This window comes from Clarias gariepinus, chromosome 7 (genome assembly GCF_024256425.1).
Source record: "Clarias gariepinus isolate MV-2021 ecotype Netherlands chromosome 7, CGAR_prim_01v2, whole genome shotgun sequence".
In the NCBI taxonomy this organism is placed as follows: Eukaryota; Metazoa; Chordata; class Actinopteri; order Siluriformes; family Clariidae; genus Clarias; species Clarias gariepinus.
This window is the reverse complement of record NC_071106.1, coordinates 749,869-772,705: the sequence shown is the minus strand read 5'-3', so window position 1 is coordinate 772,705 and position 22,837 is coordinate 749,869. Positions and strand designations below refer to the sequence as shown.

The 22,837-nt window shown below is 42.8% G+C and overlaps 1 protein-coding gene across 1 annotated transcript; it reads left to right on the top strand.

Annotated features, from left to right (window-relative positions):
* The first annotated feature begins 267 nt into the window (after nucleotides 1–267).
* Nucleotides 268–22,260, top strand: LOC128527511 (long-chain fatty acid transport protein 2-like). The gene is made up of 10 exons (XM_053499934.1): nucleotides 268–751; nucleotides 4,214–4,423; nucleotides 4,511–4,669; nucleotides 4,797–4,921; nucleotides 6,854–7,048; nucleotides 11,899–11,989; nucleotides 15,437–15,635; nucleotides 15,834–15,931; nucleotides 16,041–16,171; nucleotides 20,784–22,260. The coding sequence occupies exons 1-10, from the start codon at nucleotides 277–279 to the stop codon at nucleotides 20,958–20,960; spliced, it is 1,860 nt and encodes a 619-aa protein (XP_053355909.1). The 5' UTR covers nucleotides 268–276; the 3' UTR covers nucleotides 20,961–22,260.
* The last annotated feature ends 577 nt before the right edge of the window (nucleotides 22,261–22,837 follow it).

Sequence of the window (22,837 nt, the reverse complement as noted above, 5' to 3'; positions counted from 1 at the left end):
TGCAACCTTCCCGTTATATTTGTTTGCTTGGTCGGCACTGCATGTAGTGGCTGAGTTATGGGCAGGAATTGAACCTTGGCCGTTTGCATGGCAGGGCAGAAACTTACAACTGAGCCACAATGTCGTCAATACTCCGCCCCCATAACCCCCCCCCCCTCCCCCGCAACCAACCACACAAACACAAAAACAAGGTAAATCATTAAGAGTGATAGACTCTGCCCTACAAATCCCTGAACAACCCTGAAATCTTGCTGACTTCAAGGCAAACTGTCAAAGATGGAGAACTTGTACGCTGGACTTGCTATTCTGAGCGTGATGTTTATGTTGTTTTTTATGAAGTTTCCATATTTCCTGCATGACTGTGCGTTCTTAATGAAATTACTCAGGACAAAATCAAAGATACAAAAGCTACGAAAGAGATTTCCATTATACACTGTGCTCGACTGCTTTCTGGAAGATGTGTCCAGACATCCACATAAACCCTTCATAATTTTTGAGGATGATGTCTACACGTACCTGCAGGTGGACCGCTGGAGCAACAGGGCAGCACACACACTGCTTAAACACACGCACCTGAGAGAGGGAGATACGGCCGCGCTGCTTGTGGGCAATGAACCAAACTTCATCTTCCTCTGGCTTGGACTGATGAAGATCGGATGTTCTGTGTCGCTTCTCAACACCAACATTCGGGGCAAATCTCTAATGCGCTGCTTCATGTGTTGTAAGACAAAAGTGCTGATCGCAGGGGCAGGTAATACACCTGATTTTAAGTGATATTAAATTTGATGTGTGTTTAGTGTTCCTATAAAAAATGTTACATTTTAAACAAGACATCATGATGAAGGTTTTCTATTCTCTGTGTGTGAAAAATAGATTATCCATAATTCAGTACATATGAACGCATCCCTTTGTCCTCCGTATGAATTTAGATAAATTTAAACATGTACTTAGAGCGTTTTGGGTAAGACCACTGGACCCCCACCACCCAACAGTGCCAGTACTTCTAGCCAGTAACCAAGTGAACCAGTGTATATTAATTGATGGAAACTTCAAAGAATTTATATGTCACTCTGGCTAAGAGCATTTGGCAAATGCCCTAAAGACAATTGTTACTGTTTAGTTATAGTTAGTTTATAGTTTAACTTTAGTTTTCACTTTAACTTTAGTTAGTTTACATTTTAGCCAATTATTGGTTTATTATCTCACCACCTGCAAAAGTGCAAATGTATGAACTTGTTTTTTCTAGCTGCACTTATTAGCCTGTCCCAAACACCATTCTAGTAATGAAATTATTATTGGAGTTACTTTTGTGACTTCAGGACTGCTACTGTACACTGATTTAAATAATTACAAAATAGATAAGAGCTTCTTGCATTGCAGTGTCCCTCTTGCTAATGGATTCCCATAACTACACATATTCCAGGTTTTTATTTGACCATCTTGAGTTTGACCACTTAGTTGAACAGAAAGGTAGATGTATCTGATGGGTCCTTATAAAACTACAGCTCTACCTTTCGTTTGAATCTATATATTTTTTCATAGTTCCAAAAAAACTTTCATCCTGACAAGAGGGCAGGACTGGGAGGAGAAATTGAGGAGGACGTGGTTACATCCTGGTCTTCACTCTTTCCTCTTCTCAGTTTTACTGACATGCTTCTTCTTTCTTCTTAGATCTCTAGCCATTGGTTTTTAAATTGGGTTGTCCTCTAGCCAATACGACGCTGTGGTTGCCGGTAGATTCCAAACATCATCTACCATCCTCTTCCACTCTGCAGCCTTGCACTTGGCCTCATTAATGATCAGTCATTGGCTCCGCAGATCTTTTTCATTTTGTTTGATCTATGTTATCTTTGGTGCTGCTTGTTTGAGTCCACATTTTCGACCCATACAAAAGAACTGGTAGTATTAAGGTCTGGTGAACTTTGGTTTTGGTTGTAATATTGTTTTTTTTTAGAACTGTGTTTTTCATTGACACAAATGCTGCCATTGCCTGACAGATTCTGTTGTGGATTGCTGTGGTTGATACTTTCTCCTACACAAGCAATCCCAAGTATTTAGATTTTTGGACCTGCCCGATTTGGACCTCGTTAAAGTAGCCCTTTGCCTGGGATGCATCTGTGGTCATAACTTTGGTCTTATTTGCATTGATCTTTAGTCATTAGACTTGGCAATGGTGGCTATGCGGAATAGGGTGACAGTAGCATGAGCATCAGTGCTCAAAGTGTCTGTAAGAAAATCATTCTGGTCGTACTGGACTCCATGATTACCCTTGAATGCTTTTCTCCTGATGGCATCAATCACGATGTTGAAGAGCAGGGGTGACACAACATCACCCTGGTGAACTCCAGTTTTGATGGAGAAGCCCTCAGAGAGCTCATTCCGGATGCATACTCTGCATGTTGAGCTATTGTATTGAGCTTGGAGAAGCCTGATCATCTTCGCTAGCACGTGTTCGACATCTAATGCTCTCTAAAGGGACGGGTTGGTGCACACACTTAAAAGCAGATTTAAAATTAATGAGGACAATGACAGTCCGCTCCTGCATCTGACTCTTTCTTTCATTAGTTGTCGGGTGGTAAATATTTGATCAATGCAACCCCAATGTGGCCTAAATCCTGATTGTTCTTCACAGCTGGTACTGATGTGCACTGTAAAAAACATAGATCCTTATTCTAATCTGTTCCACACTGCAGACTCATTTTCCTAAACCTTAATTTTGTCTGAATTTACTTTCTGCATGATTTTACCACTGGAGTCCCACAAGGCTCAGTACTCATCTTTTCTAGATATACTTAATGCCTGCTTTTTCAGCAGGGTAATTTACTTTCTACCTTTCTACTTTGTAATGCATTCAATGGGTTACCTGTTTTGCAAATTTCCATAACCAACCTGCTTGGGTGGAAATGTCAAAAACTTTTTCAAATACTTGCAAATAAGACAGGGTTAACCCTAACCCTAACCCTTCGGGGTGAGTCCGTCCCACGGGTGATTGGTCCAACATCCGATGTGGTTGTGGGGCTTAGCCACGCCTCACGTGGTTCCCCCTTTTGTGCATACCTTAGCCCGGTGTTTCGGCTGTCAGGTGGGACCAATCCGGTTGGAGTTTTTAATACCTTTTATGAAGTAATTTTGCATGAGCTCGGTTTATTCTAACAATTTCCTGTGTTCACCAACGTTCTTTGAATAAAGCCAGCTTTAGATTGATATCAAACATTACATATCTTACCCACTCATTTCTTCCTTTATCTAATAAAAGGGGTTTGTAAATGCTGATTACACCTTTTAAGTTATGCAGAATAATCAAACATACACACAGGAATAAAACATACTGAGTAAATATCTGTACTGTATATGCGTTTTGCCCTACTGGCACACTTTAAAGATATAAAGTTTAAAATAGTGTCCACGTATGCCTCGTTGCGCATTAAAAGCCATGTGCTCTGAAGGTCAAGAAAGTGTCCAGGTGTGACTTGGTGGTTCCTCCCCCACTCAGGGTGAAGCTGTTAATCTTTAGTCCGGCGCCTTAGACTGCTCATCCATCCTGACACCTTGATTTTGGGGTTTACTTCAAAGCATCTGGTCTCATGCCTTGTGAGGTTTTCTGCAGCTTTGTTTCACAGACGTTTCTTGATGATCATGGATCAGATAGAATTATTGGGATGCCGACATCTAGGCCGTGAGGGGGACTCTGGAATGTTGTCAATTGATTGCTTTCTTTGTGGGAGCCCTGTCTATCGCTACATCACTTGGACAGACTCATCAGATGATACATGGAACTCAATTCTTAGACTGGTCAACTCAACCTCCTTATGCACCTGTCATTCTTTATTACAGTTTAAGGATGTACACAGGGCTCATTTCTCCAAAGTTACCTCTACCCAGATATCGATACTTGCTGTGATAAATGTAAAAGCGGAGAGAATTCATATGCATTGAACATACACTAATTTTCAAAAATTCTAAAATTCTCTTACATACTAAATTGCAGTCTTGCACAACACCCCATGTTTGCTCTTTTCGGCATTACTGGACAAGAAAATAAGCTTAACGTTGATTACTGTTCTTTGATCCATACTATGGGGCTAATAAATACAAGTGTACAAGTGTTTACAAGTGTGCCTTGAAACACACACTACATGGTTCATTATATTTCTGTTTGAAATGAATAAAAATGTTGTTGATTAGAATGATTGAGGTTTGCGTTTTATTTCAGAGTATCATGATGCAGTGTGTGAGGTGCTACCAGAGTTGCGTGAACATGGTGTGTCTGTCCACCTGTTGTGCGATAATTGTGACATGGATGGAATTCAGTCTCTGAAAGATAAGATGGATGACAGTGACGATGGTCCTGTGAGTCTCATGCTGAGAGCTAAAATCACTATGAGAAACCCTGCCGTGTACATCTACACATCTGGAACTACAGGTACACAACAACACACTGGTACTCATAGCCACAAACAGCAACCTCTAAACTACACCTGTATATTTGTGTGTGTGTCTATGTGCGTAGGTCTGCCCAAAGCAGGTATTGTCAGTCATGACCGAATGTTTGGTGGCACTTTCTACCAGTCATTGTTAGGCGTCAAGCATGATGATGTCATCTACATAGCCCTCCCCCTTTACCATGCTGCAGGATTCACCATTGGTCTGGGTGGGGCAATAGAGAGGGGTAAGACTCAAGAAACACCTCAAATACCTCTTTAATATATTGTGAATGTTTCCGAAATGTTCTATACATTTTCACTTCAAGGATTGCCTGACCGTATGTGTGTGTGTGTGTGTGTGTGTGTGTACAGGAATCACAGTAGTGTTGAAGAGGAAGTTCTCACTATCTCAGTTCTGGAATGACTGCAGGAAGCACAACGTGACGGTGTTCATGTATATTGGAGAGATCCTGCGCTACCTCTGTACCACACCCAAGGTTACACAAAATAACACACACAACTAAACTTATGAGAGATAATGAGATACAAATCAGATACTTAGCATATTTGTGATCTGGCAGGTCAAATACTTAGTTAGCAGCCAAGTACATTGGATGCATGTTAGTGAGTTACTGAAGTGATGTGCGTAAATCTACTTACCATGTGTAAATCATAAGCATAGTGACACCACTACAGTGCAGCAGCCACAAGCTCCAAGCCCATGTTCGCGTAGCTGAAGAAGGACGGCGGTTACATGACGGATGTGCTCGGCATAAGACCATGAGTAAACCAGGATATCATTCAAGTAGACTATAACGAAACGGTTCAACATATGCCGGTACACGCCATTCATGAACCCCTGAAACACAGCAGGTGCGTTTACCAATCCATAAGCCATTACGTTGTATTGGTAATGACCTGATGTAGTGCTAAACGCTGTCTTCCATTCATCACCCTTACGAACACGAACGAGATTATAAGCGCTGCGGAGATCGAGTTTGGTAAAGATGGAAGCGCCGCGGAGTTGGTTGATAGCGGCCGGTACCAGGGGCAGTGGGTGCTTATATTTCACTGTAACTGTATTGAGCCCACGGTAATCAATACACGGCCGTAAGCCCCGGCCTTTTTTTTTCAATAAGCGGGAGACGACCAGCTGATGAGACCCTGCCGGAGAGCCTCACTCACGTATATTTCCATGGCCCGGGCTTCTGCCAGGGACAATGGATAAATGCGCAAGCACGTGGTGTTTACCCCGGCAGGAGCTCTATCGCGCAGTCCCACGGACGGTGAGGGGGAAGTCGTGCTGCTGCCCTAATACTAAACACGTCTTTGAAACTGGTATACTCAGATGGCACACAGGTCGAAACTTCTTTCAGGTCGTGTGGGATTTCAATTGAGGTGGTTTGGACCTTCAAAGTCGATGGTATACAGAATTGAGTGCATGGAGGTGCCCAGGAAGTGATGTGAGATTTTGCACAATCAAAATTGGGATTGTGTGAGCTGAGCCAAGGGATACCCAGCACGACGGACTAATTCAGCCGAGGAATCACAAAAAATTTAAGTTCCTTGGTGTGCTCGGTGAAAGTTAATCGTAGGGGCATGGATAAGAGTTCAAGAGGCGATTGTTTTAATTTTTTGCCATCCAGAGCTTTAATCGTGATTGGGTATGGAAGCTTTGACACTGGAGCTTGTAGCGAGGAAAGGACAGAAGAAGAAATGAAGTTTCCAGCTGACCCGGAATCTATAAGGGGAAAAACAGACACAGTGCAATTATTAAATGACAATTTAGCCTGTACACAAAAGGCGTGATGTGTGCATGGTGGTGTGTGAGGTAACTTCCCTCAATGGACAATCACGGATCCTATGTGAAACCACCCCCCCCCACCGGAATAAATAGGGAGACACATGAGGTAGACACAGGTGAACTTGATTTCGTGATAAAGATATGTAGTGACACAAGTACACACTAGGGGAAGACAAAGCGGCGGCTCAGTAATCCAGCAAGCCAGATCTTTTTCCCCAAGGCTGAGGTGGGCCAGGTGTGACAGAGGACACCAGAACAAGTCAGACAGGTCCAGAGGGCAGAGGGGGTCTGGATCACTGGTAGCTCAATAGCAGGACAGAGAGACAGGAAGAGTTAAAGAGGGAGAGAGGAGAAGAGAGCGGAAGAGAAGGAGAGATAACTGTTAGGTAAGCTAACCGTTTCAAGCTTTACATTAACTAGTATACATCATAATAAACTGCAAGGAGTTCTTCCAATTTCTCCCCTGCACTTGAACCCATCACAACCTTACAGACCCTTAACAACTTTGATTATGTTAAACCATTGGAGTTTGACTTATGATATAATTATTTCTTTTTTAGTGTTGCATGTGTGTAGTTCTATGACAGACATGTTGCACTCTGTGATGTTGTATTCGTTTTCTTAGAGCGAGACAGACCGGCAGCACATGGTGCGAATGGCCATTGGAAACGGACTTCGTGCTGATGTCTGGCAAGAATTTCAGAGAAGGTTTGATGTAAAACACATTAAAGAGTTCTACGCTGCATCTGATGGGAACATGAGTTTCATAAACTATGCAGAGAAAATGGGAGCTGTGGGCAAGCAAAACTTCTTCTACAGGGTGAGTATGAGACTAAATCTGCACAAGCACCAGTGAGTTCTTGATATACGAGTAGTATGCATGTGCTTTGTCTGCTGAACATCACGCAATCAGAACCTCTCACTCGCTGTGGGATTATTATCTACCATGCTCGGTCTCAGTGCACATGTGTCACTGTGTTAGCAGGGTTGTAATACGACTCAACATACCTCCATCCAGCTATCTCAGTTAAAGTCTGTATTTCTGCCATGCGTGTTACACTTACATTTAGGCATTTGGCAAACGCCTCATTTTACATCTGAGCAGTTGAGGGTTAAGGGCCTTGCTCAAGGGCCCAACAGTGGCAACTTGGTGGTTGTGGGGTTTGAACCTGGGATCTTCCGAACCGTAATCCAATGCCTTAACCACTAAGCTACCTCTGGCCCTGTTCCTCCAAACATTTTGTAGCGGCAAGATTCAGATGTTAACCAGTACAAGACTGTGGTAGAGTCAGATCAGAAAGTGACCTTGCGGATAGGTATGGTCAACTCAGTTTGGGTGACCTTTCCCAATTGAGCACCAGTAAGGGCAGCACACAACTCCAAGCGAGGCACAGACAGGCATTTGCGAGGTGTTACTTTAGACCTGGCCAAGACAAAGGTAATATGAACCTGTCCTTGCTCATCTGTGGTACGTAGGTATGCCACTGAACCATGGGCCCTTTTCGACACATCACTGAAGACATGAAGCTCTCATATGGCCCCTGGGTTGTCAGCAGAGGCTGGGCTATATGCCCGAGGGAACTGTAGCTTAGTAAGAGTTGAAAGTTCTCCTACCCAGGTAAGCCAAATTTCTCTCAAATGTAAGCTCTATTGAGTGATCAGTACTGCTTTGTGCCCACCAGTGCCCACTTCTTGCAAAACCCATCTTCTATCACTTTAGCCTCATTAGCTGTTGATACCCTATATAGGCAGTTGGCAACATAAAACGAATGTTCCACAATATCAAATAATACTGCCTTACCATTTTTGTACTCTTGAACGTGGTATTGGAGAGCATGGATAGCACAACAGGGACTGCACGTTGTGCCAAACAGAAGCACCTGCCACTCATACCAAGATTGGGGGCCAGGGGTAGCTCAGTGGTTAAGGCATTAGACTACGGTTCGGAAGATCCCAGGTTCAAACGCCACAACCACCAAGTTGCCACTGTTGGGCCCTTGAGCGAGGCCCTTAACCCTGAACTGCTCAGATGTGTAATAAGATAAAAAATGTACTGTAAGTCGCTCTGGATAAGAGTGTCTGCCAAATGCCTAAATGTAAATGTAAAATATATCTCAGGTTCTGCTTCTCTGCACATGTCTCTCCAATGGAAATGCAGCACAGATTTGCCCCAGGCAGCAAGCAGACCTGGTGAAACATACCTTTGATGTCCCCACTGATAGCAACTATGTGCTGTGGAGTCTCAGGAGGATACTAAATAGGGATGGTCCCAAACTCTGCCCGGGTAGCAGATGATCATTCAAAGACTGTCCGGTATTGGAAGGAGCGGTTGAAGACAATTCTGGGTGCCGAGAGGAGCTGTGGTGTTGTATGAGGAGTATGTTAGAGTGTGGCAGAGAAATATGTAAGAGTGGTGCAGGACATGTATGAGAGCTGTAAGACGGTTAGCCGCAGCAAGACGGAATACATGTGTGTGAATGAGAGGAACCCAAGAGAAACGGTGAGGCTTCAGGGAGCAGAGGTAAAGAAGGTGCAGGACTTTAAGCACTTAGGGTCAACAGTCCAGAGCAATGAAGAGTGTGGAAAGGCGGTGAAGAGGTGTGTACAGGCAGGTTGAAATGGGTGGAAAAAAGTGTCAGGTGTATTATGTGATAAAAGAGCAAAGGTAAAAATGAAAAGAAAGGTGTTCAGGACAGTGGTGAGACCTGCGATGCTCTACGGCTTAGAGACAGTGGCACTGAAGAAAAGACAGGAGGCAGAGTTGAAGGTAGCAGAGCTGAAGATGTTGAGGCTCTCCTTGGGAGTGACAAGGATAGATAGAATCAAGAATGAGTTCATCAGAGGGACAACCCATGTTAGCAGTGGTGTCAAAAGTATTCACATTCATTACTTGAGTAGAAGTACTGTATAGATACTAGGGTTTAAAAAGACTTCTTTAGAAGTTGAAGTAGGAAATTAGTGTACCCAGGGCAAACTTAGTAACAATTACCCTTGTATGGTTGTCTACAATAAACATTAGTGCTGTCAGAATAAATGATTAATCCAAGTGATTAATCAAAAAAAAAAAAAATATATATATATATGTGTGTGTGTAAATATATATACACTCAACAAAAATATAAACGCAACACCTTTGTTTCTGCTCCGATTTTTCATGAGATGGACTTAAAGATCTAAAATTCATTCCAGATACACAATATTACCATTTCTCTCAAACATTGTTCACAAATCAGTCTAAATGTGTGATAGTGAGCACTTCTGCTTTGCTGAGATAATCCATCCCACCTTACAGGTGTGCCACATCAAGATGCTGATCTGACATCATGAGTAGTGCACAGGTGTACCTTATACTGCCCACAATAAAAGGCCACCCTGTGCCATACATCCATGAACACCTGGGGATGAGTCACAAGGGATAAACAACAGTTCGGTTTTACTGAGATTGAGCTTCAGCTGATGAGCAGCCATTTAGAATGAGATGTCTGTCAAACATGCTGAGATCCGGGTGGAAACCTGAGAACAAGTTGGGTGTCATCTGCATAACAATGGTATGAAAATCCATGCGATGATATGACCTTACCAAGAGACCGGGTATAGAGGAAGAACAGAAGAGAACCAAGTAATGAGCCCTGCGGGACACCAGTAGAGAGTCTACGTGGGGCAGATGTAGATCCCCTTCATGTTACCTCATATGACCTATCTTCTATATGTTTGCGGGTTTACCTTGGGACTTGGAGAAGTCACTTGGATACAAGGCTGCAGCTCGGGTACAGCTCGTACTGGAAATGTGTTTCGCCTGAGACTTAATCTCTAACCAGGTGGCCAGATCAGGGAGTGTATAGGATCTGTCAGTGCCTGTTTGGAGTATACCCTTGCTCAGACAGTATTTGACAAAGCTGTCACTATAGGCAGGGGGCAACATGGTGGGACAACTATCCACATGAGGGCCACACATAAGGTCATAACCATTTTGACGTTCAAGAGGTCTCAACATGATTGTACTGATAAGGCATAGATGTCAAAAGCATTAGCATCACCCAGTCTAAGTGGTGGGCTATTGATGATGGCACCCAGCTCGGACTGCACAAGTTGTCTTTGCTGGCCGTACTTACTCCTGAAGTGCCTGTAGCACAGCTCAGTATGGATGTGGATAAAACATATAAGCTTTAGCCAGCTGCTGTGCACTGGAAAGCTTCAAAAGGCTTAACAGGACATGGTATTAATACTGCTCACTAAGATAGTTGTGATTACTTACCAAATTATCCAATGCCATTTTAACAAGGCGAAGTTACTCTCATTACCACTCTCAAACACTGGTAGCTTAGGTTGTGGGATACCATAAGCTAAGGCAAACAGTAGCTCTGTACCTGAGGAGGCCGAATAGGTGTGGGGGAGATGCATGAATGAAGGTGGCTGAGAAAAGCTAGCATTAGGTGGCATAGCTGAGGCCTGCTGGCTGGTAACTGGAGGTTGGTAATGTGCATGGGCGCTCGCTGGGGGGATGAATGACTGCTGTATCACATATGGACTTGTACGCATTGATCGTTTGACAGTAGTAGGCTGCTGTGGTACAGACAGCACTCTCATACTCGTGGAATGTGCAGTAGTGGACATAACTGTGGCTGCCGAGACAGGCTGAGATGTCACATGCAAGGCTGACATCACTGTGCTTAATGGCATAGTTATGGGGGCAGTCTAAGATACTTTAAAGACTGGTGATGAAACTGCTTGTGAAGGTAACACTGTTGATTCAGTGGTGGGTAATGTTAGCGCCAATGGTCCAAGTGACAGGTGTGAGATGTCATTAAGCATTCTCTGTTCAGCTGCTGAAGGCTGTATGGATGATGTTACTGCTGGTGACTGAGGAAGAGGATGGGACAAAGAGGGAGACTGTGGACTCATGGCTGGATTAATCTCATTAGGTTGAGGTGGTGGCAAAGTGCTGTCTGGTGAGCCTGAACGTACAGGAGTGGCTAACCTAGAGTCTTTATTGAGCATTGAAGATACAAGACTGGCTACCTCGAGTTCAGTCTCTGTTTGTTGCAGCTTCCGCTGTCTCTCTAGCTGCTTAGCTGCAAGAGCCTCCTCCTGATTATGCTGAGCTTCCTTTGCTGGTGTCTGCAGGTGCTGATATTCCATGTCAGCGAGTGAGTCCTCCTGTACCTACTGCTGGAGACTGTCAAACTGTCTCTGCTTAATCTTCTCTTTCAAAACAGCAGTCTGGACACTAGAGAGTTCAGGTGAAAGATAAATGCCAGTGGAGGAAATAGAACACCTACTGGTCCTGGAATGAGAGCTGGTACCGCTATGAGATGTTTTCGTCGAGCTGCTTCTAGATTGACCGAGACTAGGGGTAGAAGCCTTTAGAGGATGGTCCTCTGTGGGTCGGTAGCCAACCATCTATCCAAAACGGCTGAACTTGAAATTTGTAGAGAAGCGAGATTGGTCATTACCATGCAGCATAAACTTCAGAAGTAGCTTCTTAGCACACACATTTTTTGTATTATATGTATCACATAAACAATAAAATCAGCAACAATACTGTGTTTTGTTCGAAGTACAGTAGAGTATATAATACATTTATATAATAAACTACATTCCGGCAGACATTAATTTAAATTAATTGTCAGAAATCTGGATTAAATGCTGGTCTGGCTGTACTCTGTGCAGAAAATTTTTCCTCATGCACTGATTCGGTACGACACTGAGACACAGGGACCAGTCCGGGACAGCAGGGGGCGCTGTATCCCAGTTCCTACAGGTGAGTCTGCTAATACCCTATTCAAATTCAAATTCAAATTTTATTTGTCACGTACACAGTCATACACAGTACGATATGTAGTGAAATGCTTACACAACTGCCAGTGAGCTTAAAAAAATAAAAGCTTAAACATAAGAGATAAATATAAATAAAAGAAATACGTTAGAAGATAAAATCAACTAATAAAATATACTGTACAAGTAAAATATATTGTAATAAAAGAAATTTGGTAGAAAATAAAATTAGCTAGTAAAATATACTGTACAAGTATACTGTAATAAAGAAATATGGTGGAAAATTTAATTAACTAATGAAATATACTGTACAAACTAAAATAAAAAAAATATATATAATAAGATAGAATAGGAATTTGTCCAAATCAGAAATGTAGAAATGACTGAGGTGTGCAAATATGCATAAAAGTGACTTCTTAAAGTGACTTGTTATTAAAGTGATTTGTGCAGTGGTCCGTAAATAAAAAATATGAATATATAGTGCAAAAGTGTGCATGAATGTATTCATAGTAGTCATGAATGCCCAATCAGTGTTGGATGTAAAAAGATGATGTTAGTCCTGTATTGTGTTGTGGTTGAGAGACCTTATCTCCTCCTCAGTCTCTCTGTGTTGGCCTTCAGGGAGCAGAATCGCTTTCCAGACCGCAACAGAGAGAACAGTCCATTGTTGGGATAGCTGAGGTCCTTCACTATCTTCCTGGCCTTGGTCCAGCACTGCTTGCTGTAGATCGAGTGCAGGTCAGGGAGCTTGGTGCAGGTGATTCGTTCAGCTGAACGCACCACCCTCTGTACAGCTCGTCTGTCCTGCGTGGTGCTGTTTCCAAACCAGGTCGTGATGTTCCCCGTCAGGATGCTCTCTATGGTACAGGAGTAGAAATTCCTGAGCACCTTAGAGGGCAGTCTAAAGTCTCTCAAGCGTCTGAGGTGGTAGAGACGCTGCCGGGCCTTTTTCACCACAGTGTTTATGTGACAGGACCATGACAGGTCCCGCGTGATGTGAACACAGAGGTATCGAAAGCTGTCCACTCTCTCCACTGGGCTGCTGTTAATGACAGGGATCTGGTAGTTCCTCTCCTGCTTTGTACAAAAGTCCACAATCAGCTCCTTTGTCTTGCTGACGTTCAGGAGGAAATTGTTTCTCTGGCACCAGTTCTCCAGATTTCCAATAGGTAGACCGACTCATCGTTGTTCGTAAAAAGGCCCACCACGACAGTGTCGTCAGCAAACTTGATGGCAGTGGTGAAGTTGGTAGTGGCCACGCAGTCGTGGGTGTATAAAGAGTACAGCAGGGGGCTCAGAACACAACCCTGGGGGGCTCCAGTGCTGAGAGTGAGGGAGGCTAAGACATGTCCGCCCATCCTTATTGCCTGTGGTCTGCCAGTTAGGAAGTTGGAGATCCACTGACACAAAGATAAGCTGAGTCCCAGGCGCTCCAGCTTGGTGGTAAGTGTGGAGGGAATTATGGTATTAAATGCAGAGCTGTAGTTGATGAAGAGCATTTTCACACAATCCCCCCTCTGAGTGTCCAGGTGAGTGAGTGATGTGTAGAGGAGATTTGAGATTGCATCGTCTGTGGAACGGTTTGGGCGGTATGCGAACTGTAGTGGGTCCAGTGTGTCTGGTAGTGAAGAAATGATGAAGTCTCTGACCAGGCGTTCAAAGCACTTTATTACTACTGAGATGAGGGCTTCAAGGCGATAATCGCTGAGGAAAGCAGGAGGAGGTTTCTTCGGGACAGGAACAATGATGGACTCTTTAAAGCATGTGGGGATCACCGACTGAGATAAAGAGATGTTGAATATCTTAGTGAACACAGGCGCTAGCTGGTCTGCGCTGGCTCTAAGAATACGACCTGAGATGCCGTCTGGTCCTGCTGCTTTCCTGCTGTTCACTCTCTTGAAGGCTCTCCTCACATCATGCTCGGTGATGATAAACGTGCTTCCGGTGCTGGCAGTGTCTTCCTGTCTGCAGCCATTAGCGCTGCTAGTGCTGCTAGCGTCTTTAGCTGTGGCCTCGAAGCGAGCATAGAAAGTGTTCAGCTCGTCTGCCACGTCCGCGTTCATCATATCGGATGTTGGTGCTTTATAGTCTGTTATTGTCCTTGGTCCCTGCCACAGGCTCCTAGAGTCACTCTGCTGGAGTTGTGACTCTAGTTTTCTCCCATAGCGCTGCTTCGCCTCTTTCACCGCCTTCCGGATGCTGTATGACGCATCCGTGTACAGTTCCATGTCCCCCAACGCAAGTCCCGTGTTGTAGGCAGCGGTGCAAGATCTCAGAGCATTGCAGATGGTTTTATCCACCCACGGCTTATGGTTGAAAAACGTTCTGATATTTTTTTTCTCCACTGTATCAGCGCGCGACCTCCCTTTGAACCGGAACTTTCTGTTTCAGCCTTTGTTTGTATGTTGGCATGCTTGTGGTGGAATATAAACGGCGCTGATTATGACTGATGTGAACTCTCGAGGTAGATAAAAAGGACGACACATAATGGACAGTAGAGTTCCAGGTTGGGTGTGCAGTAGCATGTAAGAGGAACAACACTCGCGCTGTTGCACCAGCTGCTGTTTACCATTAAACACACGCCGCCTCCCCTTAATTTCCCCGAGTCTCGTGTCCTGTCCATGTGGTGAACTGAGAAGAACTTGGCCGGTTGGATGGCGTGGTCCGCAGGGTTCAGCCATGTCTCGGTGACGCAGAGAAGATTGCAGTCCCGATGTCTCTCTGGAACTTTATCCTGGCCCTGAGGTCATCGAGTTTGTTTTCCAGTGACTGGACGTTGGCGAGCAGGATGCTAGGCAGAGGTGTGCGGTGTGCACGAGCTCTCAGCCTGTTCCTGACGTTGGCTCGTTTCCCCTTGGGGCCGCCGCTTCGCGTTGCATCCTTTGTTTTCCCTCAGGATCTCACTCGGCCAGTTAGGATCCGGAGTTAAAAACTTCGAATTGTGAGTACATTGTATACCAATAGAAACAAGAGGGTCTCTATTATAGCTAATGTACTCAATGGTGATGAATTAGCCGGTTTAAAGTTACTGAAAGATAACTTAAAAGACGAAAGCAAAGTAAAATAGGTCGGCGCAACACCCACACACTCGTCAATCAACACTGTGTAATGAACAGTAATGAGCTTTAAAATAAAGACAGAATATCGTAACAGAATGTGCTTTAAGGATCATAAGGATTGTGGAAAATTTAAGTTTCACACAAATTAGATCGGGGAAAGAAGGAGACACTACAGTCAGAGAAACAGTGAGAGCAGAGTTAGGAGTTACAAGGAGTCAGATGTCTGTTCCTTAGGAAACAAAAAAAAGTATAGAGAATAAATGAGGGAAAGTAAAACAGGCCGTAGTTTGTGATTCATAATTAATAGATCATTGATTAAAATAGGATGTGCATTGTGTGTGTGTGTGTGTGTGTGTGTGTGTGTGTGTGTGTAGGTGAAACAGGACTCCTTGTGTGTAAGATCACTGAGCGCACTCCATTTCAAGGATACGCAGGAAATCCAGAACAAACGGAGAAGAAGAAGCTGCGTAACGTGTTTGAGGACGGAGATGTTTATCTGAACACTGGAGATCTGTTGAGGACCGACCACCAGGGCTTCATCTACTTCCAAGACCGGGTCGGAGACACTTTTAGGTGTGTGTGTGTGTGTGTGTGAGACAGAAAGGAAAAACAAACAAACCGAGCTGTAAGAAATGTTCTGTTCATTAGAAGAAAAGAAACAAGTACATGACCAGACGTCTGAACCTAAATCAGAGAGGGAACCTGGGTAGGTGTGTGTGTGTGTGTGTGTGTGTTTGATGAGTGTGATGTGTGTGATTGTTTGTGGTGCAGATGGAAAGGAGAGAATGTGGCCACCACTGAGGTGTCTGATGTTATATCACTGCTGGATTTTGTTGAAGAAGTGTGTGTGTACGGTGTCAAAGTTCCAGGTAAAAAAAAAAAGCAAGAATAAAATCTTATTTCATCTCATCATTAATATTCAGACATTCGGCTTTACTGCAAACTGTGTGTGTGTGTGTGTGTGTGTGTGTATTAAAGGTCACGAGGGTCGCGTCGGCATGGCAGCACTAACAGTAAAGGAAAAACGAGAGTTTGACTGCAACAAAGCTTTCGATCACGTCACCAACTTCCTGCCTGTGTACGCTCGGCCCCGCTTCATACGCATCCTGGTACACTCGCACACACACACACACACACACACACACACACACTCACACAACCACTTTGTACAGACATTTAGTACCCTTAAAAGAGGTTGCTAATGCCCTCAATAAATTTAATTGCATTTAATTTTATTCATGAATTATTTAGCGCTTTTAACAATTTACATTGTCGCAAAAGAACTTTACATAAGTAAACTAATTATTTAAGTTTGTATCAGATGTAAACGTGTATGAATCAAAATGATAAGACTGACCCTGATGAGCAAGCCGAGGACGACGGCAACAGTGGCAAGGAAAATCTCCCTGATAAGGTAATAGGACGAAACCTTGAGAGGAACCAGACCCATTCTCATTTGGGTAAAACGGATAGCAGGGATTGATCTGCAGTCATACTGTGTGAGATTGGAAGTTTAGTATAACTGGAGATGTGTTTGAGTTAAAATTGGGTCCAGTCCGTTATTGGAGGAGGCACAGGTAGACTGTGGGAAATTCCAGACCTGAACTCTTGAGTGACTCACAAGTCACAAGTCCTCAGAGAACAGCTGTCTAAATCAGCTGAGGACAGGACCGTCTTCGTGGAGAAGTGAAACCGTCCCCAGTCACCAAACGAATCCCAGGCAGACCACACGGGGCATCCATACGGCAAAATCTCCAACCAAAACCGGGACGACAGGACGAGTCAGACAGGTCCGGAGGACAGAGGGGGTCTGGATCACTGGATGCTTAGGAGCAACATGCATAGCATGACAAAGAGACAGGTGGAGGAAAAGAGAGAGAGGGAAAGAGAGGAGTAGAGAGAGAAGAGGAGAGAGCAGAAGAGAAGTAGAGATGGCAGTTAGGTATGGTCACAGTCAAACAATGTATAATGTGAATGTATATTTAGTGCAGAGTGCAAGCAGGGACTCCGGCAGGACTAAATATGACAGCATAACTAAAATAGAGATACAGAAGGAGACACAGACATGAGGGCTCCCTGAGATGTAAAGCAACTAATCGCTACACTATCAACAAACCTGAGTGATCAATGAGAGTGAGGAAGACAGCATCTAAACATATCAGTTTACCATAATACTCTACGTCCATGAATCCCCCAGATCTGCTCCTTTACCTAAGGCTAATCTATTTATAAAAATGCTTGGCTAAATAAATAGGTTTTTAGACTAGACTAGTCCTAAACATTAATTGGAAGACTATTCCATAATTTCGGGGCTTGTAAGAAAAAGCTCTGCCCCCTGTTGTAGCTTTCATAATACGTGGTACTGACAAGCAGCCTGCATCCTTTGATTGAAGTAGGCGTGGCGGATCGTAAGTCACAAGCAGTTCACTCAGATACTGCAGCGCGAGACCATTTAATGCTTTATAGGTCAAGAGTAGTATTTTAAAATCAATGCAAAACTTCACAGGCAGCAAATGCAGTGTGGATAAGTATTGATAAGTTCTTGTATCTTCTGGTTCTAGTGAGGACTTTTGCTGCTGCATTCTGGACTAACTAAAGCTAGTCCAGCTTATTCTCGTTTATGCACCTAGTTGAACAACCAGACAGTAAGGCGGAACAATAGTCTAACCTAGAGGTGATAAAAGCATAAAGAAGGTTTTCTGCATCGTTTTGTGACAATATATTTCTTATCTTGGCAATATTTCTGAGGTGAAAGAATGCTATCCTGGTAATATTATCTACATGAGCTTCAAATGAAAGGCTGGAATCTATATCACACTTTCACTGTTACATTTGATGGAACAGAAAGGCCATCCAAAGTTACAGTTTGCATGGGGACCTATGACTAGAACTTTTGTCTTATCAGGATTAAGCAGAAGGAAGTTAATTAGCATTCAATGTCTTATGTCCTACACACATTGCTCAACTCACCAATTATGTTCGTAGAGGAAGAATGTAAAGGGAAAAAAGCAGTGGACCTAAAACTAAACCCTGCGGAACGCCAAACTCCACTAGAGAACATGCAGAATAATCACCATTTAAATCTACAAACTGATACAGATCAGTCAAATAGGATCTGAGCCACGACAAGGCCGTTCCCTTAATTCCTTCTACATTTTCTAATCTGTAAAAAAGAATACTATGACTAGTGTCAAAAACTGTACTGAGGTCGAGTAATACAAGTATAGTTACACAACCCTGATCAGAGGCCACTAGGATGTAATTTACTACTTTAACGAGTGTTGTTTCTGTGCTGTAATGAGGCCTAAATCCTGACTGATTCAGTTCATTTATGCCACTTCTATGTAGATATGAGCATAGCTGCTCCGCTACTATATTTTTCCAGAATCTTAGAGATAAAAGGGAGGTTTGATATCAGCCTGTAATCAGCCACAATTAAAATGGCCTTATCAGCGACCCCTATTTGGTTATTTTGTCTCCAAAAAGACTGTGTTTGGTTTCGGGGTTAAGCTCTTGCGAACATGCACGTGTATGGCACGAGGGAATCCTGATGACGCATCAGGTCACAGATTTCGGCATAAAGGCGGAACCGGCAAAGGACTCGGGGTGGGGAGATGAAACAGCGTGCTGGATTTTGAAGAGAGAGAGAGAGAGAGAGAGAGAGATTGTGCTTCCAGAGGATTACTTTTCCCAGGACTCACTCAATACCCGTCTCATTCCGTTTTCTCGTGCTCCCGGATTAAACATCATATACCTGTGAGACCGAGCCATCTCTCGCGTCCACCATTACACATAGACTACAATAATACGGACATTGGACTATCATACATACACACACACACACACACACACTTTTGGTATATAATTTGTAAATATTAGTTTTTGGTGACCTTGGTTGTTTGTCTGTTTGTTTCACTTAATACACTTTAGGTTTGTTTTGAAATTGTCGTTCTTGTCGCATGTCTTTACTTGCTCCGCGAAGCTTGCGCAACACCGGAAGTAAGTTATTTTAGTTCATATTTGGATTCACGACCCCGTAGTTGTGTAACTAGCTTAAATAACAAAGCCGAGCATTACAATGTTTCTTAATTAGCAGTTTAATAACTGCTAATTTAAAGGATTTGGTAACATACTTCTTGCTGAGTCAAAAGTGAATTATTCTCAACAGGGGTTCTGTTATTGCTGGAACTATCTGCTTGAGAAAATGTGTCGGTACAGGTATTACACAGGTTGACGATTTTGAAGAAGAGATGAGTAAAACTAGTTTACTCTTTTTAAGGGGAGTAAAGTATTCTAGGTTCTGATGTGATGTGATTAGTTTATCATCTGTATCACTTAAATTGTCTGGTTTTAAAGCCTGAATTTTTTGCCTAATATTTAAGTTCATAAAGTCCTCACTATTAATGTTGTTGTGGAGATTTCTGCAGTGGTCTTGTTTCTAGTTTCTTTAGCTACGGTAATAAATAAAAATCTAGGATTATTTTTATTATTTTCTATTAGAGATAAATTTAAGCAATTTCTATTAGAGATAAATTTAAGCAATTTCCCTCTGGGATTAATAAAGTTATTTGAATCTTGAATCTTGAATCTTGAGTGGAGACAAAAAATTATCAGGCAGCACTGAAACCATTTTATAGTTATGCTATATGCTATTTGGAATACTAGCAATTTAGTTTGACGCGTTCTAATTTCCTAGAGGTCTGTTTTAAAAGTGCAAGTGTGGTCATTATACCAGGGAGCGTGTGGAGTTCTGTGGGGTCAGACGGTGATTTAATCGAAGTTGGGAACTCTGGGAGATTACTGATAAAACTCTGTTTGGTAGTTGATGTGAATGTACGTTTCATACGGTAGCGCGGCGCTGTGTGTACATTATTACTGTGACACTTGAATTGAGACAAGATAGTGATCTGAGATAACTTCAGATAGTGGAATTGTAAATAAATTTCTTATACTTAATCCGAATAATATTATTAAATCTAAAGTGTGACCTGCTTTATGAGTGGGTCCTACTACACACTGATTTACTCCTACCGAGTCCAGTTTGGACATAAATGCTGTTCTCAGAGGGTCTTCTGGATTCTCAAAATGAATATTAAAATCTCCAGCAATTAACACTTTGTCTACAGAAACGACTAGGTTTGAAAGGAAATCTGCAAATTCACTAAGAAATTCCGAGTACGGCCCTGGAGGTCTGTAAATGACAATTAGCGGGATCGACTGAGCTGACTTAATATAGTTAAATACACTTATGTTACTATAAAGAATTTCAAATGAATTAAATTTGTGTCCGTGTTTTTGTACAATAGTCAGATTATCATTGTGAATAACTGCGACGCCTCCTCCTCTACCAGTTAACCGAGGCTGGTGTATGTAGCTGTATCCAGGAGGACTAGCTTCATTTAGAGCTACATACTCGTCCTGTTTAATCCAGGTTTCTGTTAAACAGAGTATATCAAACTCCTGATCTGTGATAGTTTCGTTAATAATAACTGCTTTAGATGCAGTAAATAAATTTTTGTGATTTTATTGAAAATATAAAAATGTCAATCCTACGGAAGAACTGAGTGCAGATGTGTGTAAAGCTGCGCGGTAGTGAGCTAGCATGCTAACTGTTATTCATCACTACAGAACACTGATTAGTTTCAGGTCTTTACTGTAAATAACCCACTGATGGTGTGTTTATTACAGATAAATATACAGCTGTTGTTGTTGTTGTTACAGAGGAGTCTGGACCTGACCGGGACGTTTAAACAGGTGAAAACTTCTCTGATGAAGGAAGGATTTGATCCTGAGAAAGTGACTCCGCCCATTTACTTCCTGCAGGAGAGCAGCAAGAGCTACATCCCCCTGACACACACACACTACAAATCTATTATATCAGGGGAGGTCCGCTTCTGAACACACACACACACGCACACACACACGCACACACAAACTGATTAGAAGACACACCTTCAATAGCAGGAAAAATCAGACGCCACACCTCCTTTATTAAGATTAATCAGTGTTTTACTAATTCTTCTATTAGTATTGTGTACACACACATCAGCAACACGCCACATTTTAGCCAAACACTTTACACTTCATCCAGCAGGGGGAGCTGTGAGGATAAACACCACTGTGATAAACCAGATTTCCAGTGTTCCAGTGTAAAAATAAACACATTCACCACACACTCATGCTGTCTTTACTCAAGTGTTGCTGAAAGAATCTGATCTCTAACACCCACCCACCCACACACACACACACACACACACACACACACAAACACACACACCTTGGAGCCAGGTTTAAATATTCACTGGGCTCACTTTCAGCAAGTCACGTGGTTCAAGCATGAATGAAAGACTCAATGTAAAGGAACTCGCACATCTCTGGAACAAAATTCACAACATTGGACCATAAATGCATGTGTTGTATTTGTTAACATTAAGAACTACCATGTCTAGCAACACTCGTCTCTGGTTGTTTGATAAGTTTTCAGGATTCTGATGTTCTGTTATAATGAATATTTGAAAGGAATGAGACGTGGGGTCATGTCAGTGCAGACTGAACCTGTCCAGCGCCGCTCCCTCCATAGATATATTTAGATCACAGCTCATTGGTTCTCAGTTTCTGTGCAATCACATGATTCTTTAAGGGCAGATGTCAAACACAGATTCAGTTTCAGCTTCAAAAGCCTGCACGTACACACACTCCTACACAAAACCTGAACACAGTGTATGGACCGATTTGGGATCACGTCATCGGTAAGATTCCCAAAACTCTACACAAAGCTTAACAAATCCAACCAACCGATGGCTCTAAAAGCTGAACCAACTCACACACACTGAAGCAACCCCAGATCACAACACAGTATACACACAGTGGACACTATGCATGATGGGAGCATCGCTTCATGTCCTTCCCTTCTCACCCTGACACGCCCATCACTCTGGAATAGGATCAGTCTGGCCTCATCAGGTCACATGACCTTTCTCCATCACTGCCGTGTCCAATCTTTTTGCTCCCTAGCAAACTGAAGCCTTTTTTATGGAGACACAGCTGTTTAGTCCCAATCCTGTGAGTTCTCATCACGTTGTGTGTGTGTGTGTGCGTGTGTGTGTGTGTGTATGGAAATGCCCTTCCTTTACGATTAAACATAGCTCTAAATTCACCTACTTTCCCAGGCGTTTAAGTGATCTCCCATCATGCTTAATGATGAAGAAAAGAACCAAGAAGAAAAGGGAGCCACTTTTAGTTTTGTTTTTTAAATAGCTGAGGCCAAAAGGAATCGTACATTAAAGTTAGGTAAGGTTCAATGTCTGTTTATTTATTTGTATATGACTAAAAACCTGTTTCACTATCTGTGGTCGCTACAGCAGACCATCCAATCTGCACACACTTGCCACAGGTTTTAGGTCATGTGCCCTTCAACTTGGGTTTGTGCATTTTCTGGCTTTTACCACTGAGTGGCGCTATATAACTATAGACCGACGCCTCGGGCATCAGTTCATTCTCTGCAGGATTAATGAGCCGCGGCTCCTTTAGAGCTGCACGTAGTAGCGGATAAAATCAAGTGGAACATTGTAGTATTATAAACGAATTTATAATAAAAAAATTAAGGTACAAATTTAGAATTTAAATTAGCTTAAATCTTATTAGGATCAAATTTAAGCAAAGTAAACGTTAACACAGTGAGCCTTTAGACATAATCATTTGTAATTAGAAAAGCTACGTGTGTTGGGTTTCGTGTCAACAGATTAACTTTTTACACCCCTATTGCGTTGTAACAC

What these genes read in the sequence shown, in the direction of transcription:
- LOC128527511 (XM_053499934.1), top strand. Translation starts at nt 277, where the DNA reads ATGGAGAACTTGTACGCTGGACTTGCTATTCTGAGCGTGATGTTTATG. An exon ending in GGGTGGGGCAATAGAGAGGG is followed by an intron (nt 4,670 to 4,796) that starts GTAAGACTCAAG and finishes GTGTGTGTACAG; the next exon opens with GAATCACAGTAGTGTTGAAG. An exon ending in CGGGTCGGAGACACTTTTAG is followed by an intron (nt 15,636 to 15,833) that starts GTGTGTGTGTGT and finishes TTTGTGGTGCAG; the next exon opens with ATGGAAAGGAGAGAATGTGG.